Source organism: Mastomys coucha, unplaced genomic scaffold (genome assembly GCF_008632895.1).
Source record: "Mastomys coucha isolate ucsf_1 unplaced genomic scaffold, UCSF_Mcou_1 pScaffold13, whole genome shotgun sequence".
In the NCBI taxonomy this organism is placed as follows: domain Eukaryota; kingdom Metazoa; phylum Chordata; class Mammalia; order Rodentia; family Muridae; genus Mastomys; species Mastomys coucha.
This window is the reverse complement of record NW_022196895.1, coordinates 84,767,695-84,780,194: the sequence shown is the minus strand read 5'-3', so window position 1 is coordinate 84,780,194 and position 12,500 is coordinate 84,767,695. Positions and strand designations below refer to the sequence as shown.

Below are 12,500 nucleotides of genomic sequence, written 5' to 3'. Positions count from 1 at the left end.
TGTGCGTGAAGTTAATGACTACCTTTGTGTGATTTGAACAGATTCTTAAGTAACTCAGTCTTTATTAGAAATCAGTTACCATTAGGACAATATTGCAGATAAGATACAGTTGTTTGCAGAAGTACTGTAGTATGTATCAATTTAAATTATAAGGTAATTTCTATACCTATGTGCACTAGAGTGCACATGTGCATAATTATACACACTTTTCAGGGCACACAGAACCAAATAGTAGAATAAGTTTTAGAGTTACTCCCATGGTCTTCCTCAGGCTGATCACTCTCAGCTTCTCACTCAGCCCTACATTAGCAACAAATGACTTTGCTCACTTATTTCACAAAGACAGAAATGATCAGGTATGAATTTTTTATTATCTATTCTTCATTCTACCCACATATGTCTGTTCTATCATCCATTTATCTCTCTCCTCTGCCTGGCACTAAAGAACCAGTGCTCCTCTTCTCAGAAATGAATACATCTATTTGTCCCTCTAAAACATGGCTCTCCCTTTTCCTCAGGAATTTGATCTTTCCATTAGTTCTTTCCCCCTTCTGTCTTTATTAACTAGTCCTTAGCATGTTCATTTCTCTGATTATAGTTAAGTAGTTTCCACATTAGGAGAACCAAATGTACTCATGTCATGCAATGACCAAACTATAGACAGAATGCTCATTGCTGTCTGTTGCTATCCAGCAGCAACGTTAAAAGGGGTAAGGTACCTGGAATATGGAGTTAGAAAGAAATAGGAGGAGATAAAAAGAGATAGGAGGAGGCAGGCTAGCCATACTATACCTTACTCACGTGGGAGGATTAAAATTAGACAGCACGAGCTGTGGTCACTCAGTCATCTTCATTTTAATGCCATTCCTTTGTTTCCCCAACAGGTGAGTAATCGAGGCAAAACCACTCCCCCAAGTACATCAGTAATAAAGACCCAATCAGCATTTTCTTAGTCTCTATAGCAGGCGGGATTTCCAATGTGACTGGAGCCAGTAATGAGGCATGGCAAATAGCCAGAGGTGGGCAGAGAGGTGTGGTTAAGAGAAGCAGGCAGGGTCTGAAGAACCAGCCCTCAGTCAGGAGGGTTACAGCTGTCATTAACACTTCTCACATTTCACAGCCAGCCCCCTTCAGTTTATTTTCTGTTCTGATGATTGAGACCATGCCAACCTTTGGGGCTCCTAAACTCTCCAGCACTGGGGCATTTACTACAGGTTTCTCTGTCTTCACTTCCATCCTTCTGTCTTATGTCTATTCTTCTCCAGACCCCTTTGTTTTCCAGCCTTCTCTTATATGTATTCCAAATATATGATCAAAGCTATTATAATATACTGTCTTAGAAAAGTTCAAGGAGAATCCTGAGTACAAATACTAATAATATACCCCTATTATCCCCAGTATGCATAACTCCTCAGGCTCATATAAACTTGGCTACAAGCAGTTCTCCACCTGGATGGCTCAAAAGCTTACACAGCACACATATGAGAATCCCAAGAATCAGGTGCTTCATCATTGCACTATGCTCTATCATACATTCCTATATTAGTAAGCAGCTTAAATTAGAATCTAGAAGTCATTCTATACTTTTCTTCTGTCCTAACTCTTCAAACTTACTTCTTATACACCCTCTTTACTTTTCCCCCTGCCCAGGAAAAGGCTTCACCATGTTTTGCCTGGAGTATCTTAAACTGGGGGCTTGCTTACAGTTTCAGAGGATTAGTCCATGATTATAATGGTGGGAAGCAGATAAGCATGTATTGGAACAGTAGCTGAGAACTTTACATTTTCATCTGTAGACAGCAAGCACAGAGACTGGGCCTGCTGTGAGTTCTGAAAACCTCAAACCTCCTCCCAGTGACACACTTTCTTTAAGAATGTCACAGCTACTCCAACAAGGCCATATACACTAATCCTTCCAATCCTTCTCAAATAATTCCACTCTGGGGTGACTAAGCATTCAAACAAATAAATATACATACATACATACATACATACATACATACATACATACATACATATGTGTGTGTGAGTTTATGTGTGTGTGTGTGTGTGAGAGAGAGAGTGTGTGTATGTGTGTGAGTGTGTGTAAGTTTACAGAGGTCATACTCGTTCAAATCACCATATATGTATAAACAAATACTTTTTAAAAAAATAATTGTTACCTGCATTTCACTTAATGTAGCTTAAGTAATTCATGTTTACTGTATTTTTCCAAATTAACAAGTAAAGGAAAAAAACCCAAAAAAATTTAAAAACAAAAGAAATTTGTATAATTTATCATTGCCTCACCATTTTTTTTAAACTAAAGCTAATTCTTCAAAAGTGAGGTCATTCCTTATTGAACAACCTCATGAGTCCAGAAGATTCTGTGTCACAAAATAGTACCATCACGATGGCTTACATGGATAGAACCAATACTTACAAATCAAGCAAGATAACTCAGTGACTTTGAAAGAGCACTGCGAAAAGGCCATGGATGACAGCAGATATGAAAGGTAGGGCTTTCTTTAGGTGACATGACCATGCTGAGCAAAACAGTATCTATTCTGAAGCAGGATGCATGCTTGTCTTTCTTAAAAATTATAAATACTGTCACTTACTCCCTAAGAATAATCAGTTTTGACAAACACCTTTGAAAACCTCCACTTCATAAGACATACACAGCCATTTATTAACATCTGGTCAAAAAAACCCATCTAAATGCCTAACAATATAGAATGAAGGGGTAGTTCAAGAAGTTACATTTCAATCATGAAGTTCAAGCTTTGATATATATAGGAATTTCATTAGTGTTGAAGCATGATTAAAGTCATCCAGCTCTGAGAATTAACTCTGAGATGAAGAAACAATCAACTACACATCTTGAAAAAGAGAATTCAGAGGGTCCATTTTCCTTCCTGGACTACTTCATATTAATCTCAGCCACTCATTACTTGAACTGGTATCAACAGTCTGAGGCGCTCTACTTACTTTACATTCTTCATTTTGATAAAGGCAGTTTCTTAGAAGCTGCATAGCGATGCTTAACTCTTTAATGAAGCCATCCTCCTGTATAGACACAGAGAAGTTGAAAAGCATGAATGCAGCTCCCTTAGAAACAGTAATTACCTCCTTTGGGGGTCACCATATACTGTAGACTTGCTGCAATCATGTCCAACTACCATCACATTGAGAACACTGACAAGGTATGGTGACCATATATCAAGAAATACATGCACCACAAAAAAAAAAGCTATTGCTGTTCCATCAGGCATGGAGGAATTCAGATATATAATAGCCACCATGTTACATCTCAATCAAGGGAGGCAGGTACTGACTGTTTTCCCATAATATCAAGTCCTTGCTGACTTTCTCAATGATGACTATGGCTTTTGGCTAGGCAGAAAAACAAGAAGCAGGAAAAGAAGCTGTCAAACATGAATTCTGTTACCATGTACCAGTTAACCGATTAAATAAAGCTTTGCCTTATTTTCTTCTTAAAGATTTAACTTTACTTTTAAATTACATGTATATATTTATATAAAGTCTTGTCTCATACACGTACATATATATATGCATTTACATATATATAATTATATATGTGTATATAATTATATACACACACATGCATATGTGGGTATGTTCATGTGAATGAATGCAGTGCCTCCTCCAATGACCAGAAGAGAACATTGTATCCTTAGGAACTTAACTCATGGTCCTCTGAAAAAGTACTATGTGTTTTTAAAATAAGACAGTGTGTGTTTGTGTGTGTGTGTGTATGTGTGTGTGTGTGTGTATTTAATAAGTAGAATATTTATTTGAATATTTAAATATTCACATGTACATTCACTTTTTGAAAAAAATGAGGGGTAACTGTTATTGGTCACAATTATGGCTAGCTACAGGTAATATACATTTATAATGTTATATTGTGTTTACAGGAAGGTAAAACTTATATACACAGCCAAGCAATTAAATACTAGAACAAATATCTGGAAATCATGAAAGAAAATATACAGAATGTAAGGTAACAATCTTGCCTCATCAATTGCAGGATTTTGTCACTATGTTGCTATAAGTGTTTATTCATGAGATAATATATTTGAAATGTATGAACTGTCCAAACACAAATAAATTACAGTTGTTATAGATTTCATCCCTAGAGAACTTAACACTTATTCATATATTTCATTGTATAAAATATTTCTGCAATATATCATGTGGATGTACATATTTCTAACTGTGCATAAGAGGAATGAATAACACATAAATTCCCCTTAAGGATTTTCAAATGAGAACTGACCTCATAATATATCTGCCTCTATCTGTCATGTAAATCAAACACTGATTTCAACCTTGAGCTCATTGTAGGCACGAGAGCAATGGAGACACAGTCACTCTATCCTTCTTCCCTTGCATGAGAATTCAGACCTTGAAGTCACCTTTTTTTTCAGTGCTGCTTTCCCAGGCCTCAGCAAATCTAAGTTCAGTTGTGCATTGATGTGCTTCATCTGCTCCATACAGTTTTCTATGAGATCAGCTGAAAGAAAAAGGCTGCAACTGTCAAGGGGCCGTTCCATTTCTGAAGACATTAAGGCTGCAAATTCTCAAGACACTGAAAACCCATTCAAATATGTAATGAAAGAATGAAGATCTAAAGGTGAAAAAGAACACAATATCAAAGCCCCCTTGTTTTCATTTCTTAGTAAGATTTCCAGATCGACTGTATTTTACAGCCTATATGCTTTATTTTAGCAGCAAATAATTAGTTGAGTAGATGGGCTTTTTTTTTTTATTACTTTCTTTCACCTCTCAGACTTGAATTCATTAATGTATAGAAGAGAAATCATGACCCTGTACTATGAAAATTTATATAAAAATAGTACTTATTTGACACTGTAGTCTTCACATACCATAAAAACTATGCTTGTGTGTTAGGTGTGCAAAATATGCTTGTATAGACTAATACTTATGAAGCTGAATAGTAGGTTATAGCTTGAAATATATATATATACATATATATACATATATATACATATATCATATATATTCTCTATAGTAATAATCATTATATGCAAATAGAAACACAGTCTTCAAGTATCATCTTTGTATTATTGATTGACTGATGTTTTAGTGTTGGGGATCCAACCCAGAGTCTTATGCTTCCTAGACACGATATTCCCAGCCTTTTATTTTTTTTTTTTCAATGAATATGGGGCTGGAGAGACTGTTCTGTAGTTAACCACATAACTAAGATAAAACTCTTGCAGAGAATACCCATGTTAGGCACCTCATAACAGCCTATAACTCCAGGTTAAGGATTCAGTGAGTTTTTCTGTTCTCCACAAGCAACTCTACTCACATACACATACTTGCAAACACACAGGCATACACACATACACATAATTAAAAATAAAATAAATTTTAAAAATAAAATTTAAAAGTAATGATTTTGGTACTGTTATATGGAAAAAAACTTTTTAAATGTCATTGAAATTTTACTATAATTTCTTTACATATTTAGTGCAAATAAACGAGCAGTAGAAAATATGACTAGCAAGATGCCAATAAACAACTGATGGTGATGCTCACATCTCAAAGCGTGCTTCTGCGCTCTTCTGCTGACAGCCAGAAGTGACATCAGGGCATTTGCAGCAACTCTTTTCAGGACATCTTTAGGGGATATTCCTTCATAGCACTGTAGAGAAGGCAGACAAAAACTGTTTAGAAGAAAAATTCAAGCTGTAGTAAAACTGCTATGAACTAAGACATGTTTAGATAAGAGGCACATTAGGTATTGTGTGAAACAACAACAAAACTAAAAACAAAAATACCCTATAATTTAATAAACTATTACTATCTATGAACATTCTGCAGATAAAAGCCTAAATAGTCTATTATCCATATGGAAGAAAGTTAAAATTATTCTCAAAGTCTTTTTATGGGTGAAGGGTATAAATTAATGCACAGAAGAAAGTAAAAGTAATCAAAGGTTTGGGTGACACTGAATTCTAGAGTAGGAGCTAGCAGGACACAAGTTCAATGAAGAAGAAAATGGGTAGAACAGGAATAAATGGCAATGCAGAAGAAGGAGGAGGAGGGATAAATAACACTAAAGATATTTGAAAATGACATAGGGAATCATGTTAGTTTATGTTTAAAATACATATAATATATATGCATATGTATATACATAGACATAGAGTTTAAATGGAGTTATGACACAGAATAATAATGGCATCATAGACTCTGTAGAGAAAACCCCAACACCAACCACAAGAAATTGTACTTGAGTTGTAAGTCAGGGGAGTCCAAAACACCCTAAACATAATATGGGCTATGCTTTAGTCCTTCATTGCCCTCCCCAGAATTTGAAGGTAAGATCTTATTGCACTTCAGTCACAGAGCTTCCAGGAAATAGGATAGAACTGACCTGGAAGTCTCCTCCCCAAGAAATTTCTCTTGTTTGTGCAACAATGTGCTGTGCAAATTGCTAAGAGAGAAAACAGTTCTATTGTAGCCAGACTTTTGCTACTTTGTGGGTTTTCTTTTTTCCACTTTCTCCACTCCTTAATTTCACCCTTTCAACTCCCTAACAGTAGATAGAAGAGAAAAAAAAAAAAGGATAGAGGGGGAAGAGGGTGACATTATCATTAGACTATTTCCTGATGATTAGAGATGTCAAGTTCCTTGGAGTAAGATTGATTTTCACCCTTAGTATATCTATTTTTTTCTTCTTGTGCATGACTTCTTAACAAACCACAACCAAGAGCAAACAACCAATTACCCACCCCACCTCTCAGGGCCCCAGCATTTATATACCTTCTGAAAAGTCCCCAGAATTCCAAATATCACACAACACCAGAAACTATCTGCATCTGGCAAAATCATGCCTCCGCTAGAGCATGAGGCGAATCATGGCTCCTGTGAACAACCATATACCATATCCCATACACGGGATTAAAACGAAAATATATTCTTATAAGGAAACTAAAATTCTCAGCACACCTATAACTAGCTGTGACACCAAGAAACCCAACAGTAGCTGGGCTAGAAAGATATTCACAGTGCTGTAATAGTGGCGCTTTTATCTTGGAGGTAGCCAATATTATCTAATTGGACTTGAGGCAGTCAAAAGAAGGGAAATTCATGTCTGATATTATAAACCTAGGCAGTTAGAGAATCTCCTATTATCATTTTCCTAAGCCAACATAAATTCTAACTGTATTGCAAATTTATATCCTCATACTCATAAATAAGTGTAGCTTTCATCACTTATTAAAGAAACTTCATTTCTATATCAGGTAGAGAATATTACAGATAATCTACTAATGGTCCAACACAGTCAAGACTGATGCTAAAAATGTACAAGTAGTCATGCCATAAATACCTTCTTAAGGACAACATTCACAAACCAAGGGGTGAGAGAAATCTCCAAATTGAAAGCAACAAAGGGACCACTACAAATCAGATGGCACAACTGTGTACATTACATCTAGCTGATTTGCAAATCCCCCATACAGAATTCTATCAATTTTCCACCTTTCAGACAGGAGATAAAAATTACAAAATGGTATTAAAGGCACCCCTACTCATCTCTGGGTCTCATATGTCTGAGGCATGCTTGAACTCCTGATTCTCTTGCCTCTATGTCTTGAGTGCTGGGATTACCAGTGTATATGCTTTTGGACATAGAACCTAGAAACTCGTGAATGTTTATGCAAGCACTCTACCAATCAAGGTAAATCCTACAGAAAGCTCAGGCCCCATTCTGTAATGTCATATGCTCAAATGTCTGAGGCAGGAAGAGTATAATTGTAAGATTAGCCTACATTACAAAGTGAATTCAAGGCAAGCCTAAGCAATTTAAAATTTCAAAGTCAAAATCAAAGGTAAAACAAGGATCTGGGGATACAGCTTAGGGATAGAGTGTTTGCCTAGCATCCAAGAAGTCCCAGGTTCAATCTCCAATCACACACACACACACACACACACACACACACACACACACGCACGCACGCACGCACGCACGCACGCACGCACGCACGCACGCACGCACGCACGCACGCACGCACGCACGCACGCACGCACGCACGCACGCACACACACAAACAAACACACACACGCGTGTGCACACTCCTGCACTCATGCACACATACACAGACAAGGACATAGAGATACAGATACAGACATATAAGAACACATACACAGACACACACACACTCATACAAACACACACAAACACACACTGACACACACAGACACACACAAAGAGGCAGATACAGAATGCTAGTAATACTATTAATTGTAAAAGAAATATTTATCTATTATAGTTTTGTACTGTATGTTTACTTAATCAAAATGAACACTGATTCCTTAGTAAAGATGATTGAAAAAAATTTAAATTGATGACTACTGAAAGGAAATTCATTTAAAGATAATAAAGTCAAAAAAAAAAAAAAACCACAAGAAATCACATACCTGTAGAATTGTTTCATTAAGTTGCTCTGAAGATCTAAGGCTTCCCTGAGTTCCATCAAGAAGTGAGGCCACTGCTGGGGCCTGGCAATCATTTATTTTCTCTTTGTACTGGACACGCCTCTTTTCTTCCTCAGCCAAGAGAACAGACAGGAACTGGAGGCTGGCAATACTCAGGGCAGGGCACTGGACTGAGAGGCCCACACATCTACACAGTGTATCTACAAGGAGAATGATTTTAGACTTAATGCTTGACAACATCTTCAAAATTAAAGAGGAAATTAATCAGACTGGTACTAGTAGTTAAATTTATAATACTTTTATTTTTATTTTTAATGATGCAACATTATCAATATATACATCAATAAGAAAAATGTTTTAAAGTCAGTATCAAGGCAACAAAGTAAGTTAAGAAATCTACTTAAGTTTTCATTATATGAGTTTTTCAGTATGTATACATGGGGACAATATGTGGATAACTACTTTGAGCTAACATTTAAAGTTTTGGGAATTTTTAACTTCTGAATTCTTACTTCGGTACTAAGAAAATATTAGCCTGAGCTTGGAGGTATAGCTGAGGTATGGCTCAGCACTAGTCTAGCACGTATAGAGCCCATATAGAAACCTATTTTATATGCTTCCTAAAAATATATTTTAAAAATAATTAAATAAAATTAAAATAAAGACTAATAAATATTATATATACATATAAATATATATGTAAAATCCTGTTATGTTAAAGTTTATGAGAAGACTATAAAAAAATCAAAACTTATTTATTTAAAATAGTCACTTGCTTATTTTAATGAGAAATAGAAAGTATAAAAATAACCACATTATTGATATTTCTGGGCTATGAAAAATGTCATGAGAAAAGATAATATTTTAGAATTTCCCATCTTGATATTGCTTGCATATGAAATTCTATGTATCCACACATTTAACACAGAATGCAGATATAGTAAAAAAAAAAGTCTGCCTTCTTTGGGATCATATATAAATCTAATTGTTTTATAATCTTAATATATATTTTCATGAAAAAACAGACTTTTCTTACTTAGGTTTTGGCACATTAAACTTTACTGTGGCTTTTCCAATCTGCATTTTTGGGGAAAGGAGGCTCATCAGGAGTACTGCAAATTCTCAAGTCAAGTACCCTGCAATTCTTTCCTATCCCAAGCCATAACTACCTGGAAAATTCACACATTTAGCTGACAATAAATATTATCTTATTTTTATGAGGTGAGACACCCCAATCCTTTGAAGATCTTACCAGTCACTGCCTCCCAGTGCTTGGCAAGAGCTGAGGTAAGAGGAACAAGGGAGACAGCACCAGCTTTCCTCAGTAGTGTGGCCAGAAGGTCAAATAAATGCGTCCATGTGCGATAAAAAGTCAACACTAACTGTACATCTAAAAATTAATCAAAACACTATAAGTTATTAGCAAGAAGAGAACCTTCAAACATTCAGAACTTACCATTATACTTTATTGAGTCCACACAGTAAGAGGTATATACACATGCCAAAAAGAAAAGCATTAAAAAAGAATCTTCTTGAGCAAAGAGTGCCATATCAAAATCTATCACTGAAGAAAGCCAGGACAGGAACACAAACAAGGCAGGAACCAAGAGGCAGGGGCTAATACAGAAGCCCTGGAAGAGTGCTGTTTATGGTTTAATCCTCACAGCTTGTTCAGACTGCTTCCCTATAGTACCCAGGACTACCTGCACATGAACAGCACAGCCCACCATGGACTGGGCCCTCCATTGGCCAAACTAATATGGGTGTACTCTCAATTGAGGTTTCTCTTCCCAGAAGACTCCACCCTGCATCAAGTTGACATAAAAACTGGTGTACACAATGATCCAAGTCACTATAATTAATTGTTTCTTCTACTGATTCTTAAAAGTATGTCCCTCCACCCTTCTACAAAGTCACGCAAGCGATGATTTCATTAGAATATGTTCAGCAGCAATCAGAAAGTATGATACAGTAAATATTAGCTACAACTTCAGAACTGCATAATAGGCATATTGTAAAACATGACAGCGGCTACTTCTGTTAAACTTTCCTCTTATTTTCTTTATTCCCTCTAGCAGCTTTGTGCAAAGATGAAAAGGAAAGCACAATGTGCTAAGGTCAAGGCAGAAGAGAAATAAAACATTCTTTGAAGAGCCAAACAGAGAATTACTCTACAAAGAAAAATATACTACAAAGCAGACTGAGCACTGGTGCCTGTGTGGACCCCTTGCTAGAGAAGTTAACCTTCCACAGTGAGGATGTTGTGTGGATGGAAGTTGGACAGTGCTGGCTATCTCTGGAGTCTCTCTGGCCAGACTTCTGCAGTTCGGTCACCTTTCATCAAACTTCATGAACAGAGACAATGTCCAGATATTCCTCAGCACCAATAAGGTGCTTGGAAAGAGCACCTTCCAGGGATTTGGTAACAACCTGTCCCAGTGCTCCTCAGCTGTCTTGCCCCTAAACCCACTGAGAGGCATGTTAGATGTTCTCTCATCGCCAATTCCAAAGATATGCTGTGTACTCATACACTACATCCATATTTGCATTACCCTATTAAAATACTACTGATAAGTCTACTCCTTTTATTCAATATGATATTTTAGCTATCTTAAGCCAGTATTATGAGATGGGGCCACCAACCCATCTCAAAACTATTAATCCAGAATTGCTCCTGTAAAAAGGAAATACAGGGACAAAGAGTGAAGCAGAGACTAAAGGAAAGGTCATCCAGAGACTACCCCCACCTGGGGATCCATCCCATATGCAGTCGCCAAACCGAGACACTATTGCTGATGCCAAGTGCTTGCTGACAGAAGCCTGATATAGCTGTCCCGAGAGGCTCTTCCAGAGTCTTACCAATACAGATGCAGATGCTCGCAGCTAACAATCAGATTGGGCACGGGGACACCAGTGGAGGAGTTAGGAGGACTGAGGGAGCTGAAGGGGTTTGCAACCTCATAGGAAAAACAATCATATCAACCAACCAGACCCCAGAGCTCCTAGGGACTAAACTGCCAGCAGAGAATACACATAAAGGGACCTATGGCTCCAGCTGCATACATAGCAGAGGATGATCTTATCTGGCATCAATGGGAGGGGAGGCCCTTGGTCCTGTGAAGGCTTGATGTCCCAGTTGGTAGAATGCTAAGGCGGTGAGGTAGGAGTGGGTAGGTGGGTGGGGAGCACCCTCATAGAAGCAGGAAGGAAGAAGGGATGAGATAGGGGGTTTGCAGAGAGAAAACTGGGAATACGGGATAACATTTGAAATGTAAATAAATAGAATATCCTATTAAAAATATATATAGCAATAAATTTAAATGTTAATAGCTTTTTTAAAATTTATCTTCCAAGTTAAATATTTTATCATTTTTGTTTCTAAGATTTTTTACTGGGTGGCTCCAACCCTTAACCAGCATGGGGGCATGCCTAATCTCTGGATATAGTCTCTACAGGTTCTCCATCTCCTTTGTGAGTTATTTCAGCTAATGTCATCCCTGTGGGATCCTGGGAGGCTCTTGATTTCCTGGCATCTGGAACTTTCTGGTTGCTACCCCCTCCACACAGTTCCCCTTCCCCATTGCTACATATCTCTGTTCAATTTCCTGACCCTCTGTACATCTTCTCCATATCCTCTGGTTTTTCTCTACCTACCTGCTTGTAACAAAGAGAGTTCAATAATGATGGAGGACTGAAAGCACACCATGCTCCCGTTTCATTTTTGAACCCCTTCCTTCATTCTGGTTCCCTTAATTTTTCACAGGCTCTAACTCCCATTCCAGAAAACCCATTTGTGTGTGACTGCAGGCAGGCACATGTGGCGCCCAAAGTGGAGTTGGAAATGAGGAGGGCACTAGAGACCATTGCTACCTTGGTGAAGCTTCACAGGAGACAGAGATGAAAACAGCAAGTTTGCCAACGAAGGGAAGTTGGGATTATACTGGCCCAGTGATAATCTCAATTTAGGGTTTGGTAGCAATAGTCAAGACCGGAAACTTTTTTTTTTTTTCTTTTTTTTTTTT

General features: G+C 37.3%; 1 protein-coding gene across 7 annotated transcripts in view; it reads right to left on the bottom strand.

Annotated features, from left to right (window-relative positions):
* Positions 1–12,500, bottom strand: part of Rttn (rotatin) — a 186,230-nt gene that overhangs the window by 23,410 nt on the left and 150,320 nt on the right. For all 7 annotated transcript variants that reach the window (XM_031366214.1, XM_031366216.1, XM_031366219.1 and 4 more), the window contains 5 exons: positions 9,731–9,868; positions 8,461–8,678; positions 5,572–5,677; positions 4,422–4,519; positions 2,971–3,048 (listed from right to left, as the gene is read on the bottom strand). In XM_031366214.1, the coding sequence (XP_031222074.1) occupies positions 2,971–3,048; positions 4,422–4,519; positions 5,572–5,677; positions 8,461–8,678; positions 9,731–9,868 (638 nt within the window). The remainder of the gene's footprint in view (positions 1–2,970; positions 3,049–4,421; positions 4,520–5,571; positions 5,678–8,460; positions 8,679–9,730; positions 9,869–12,500) is intronic.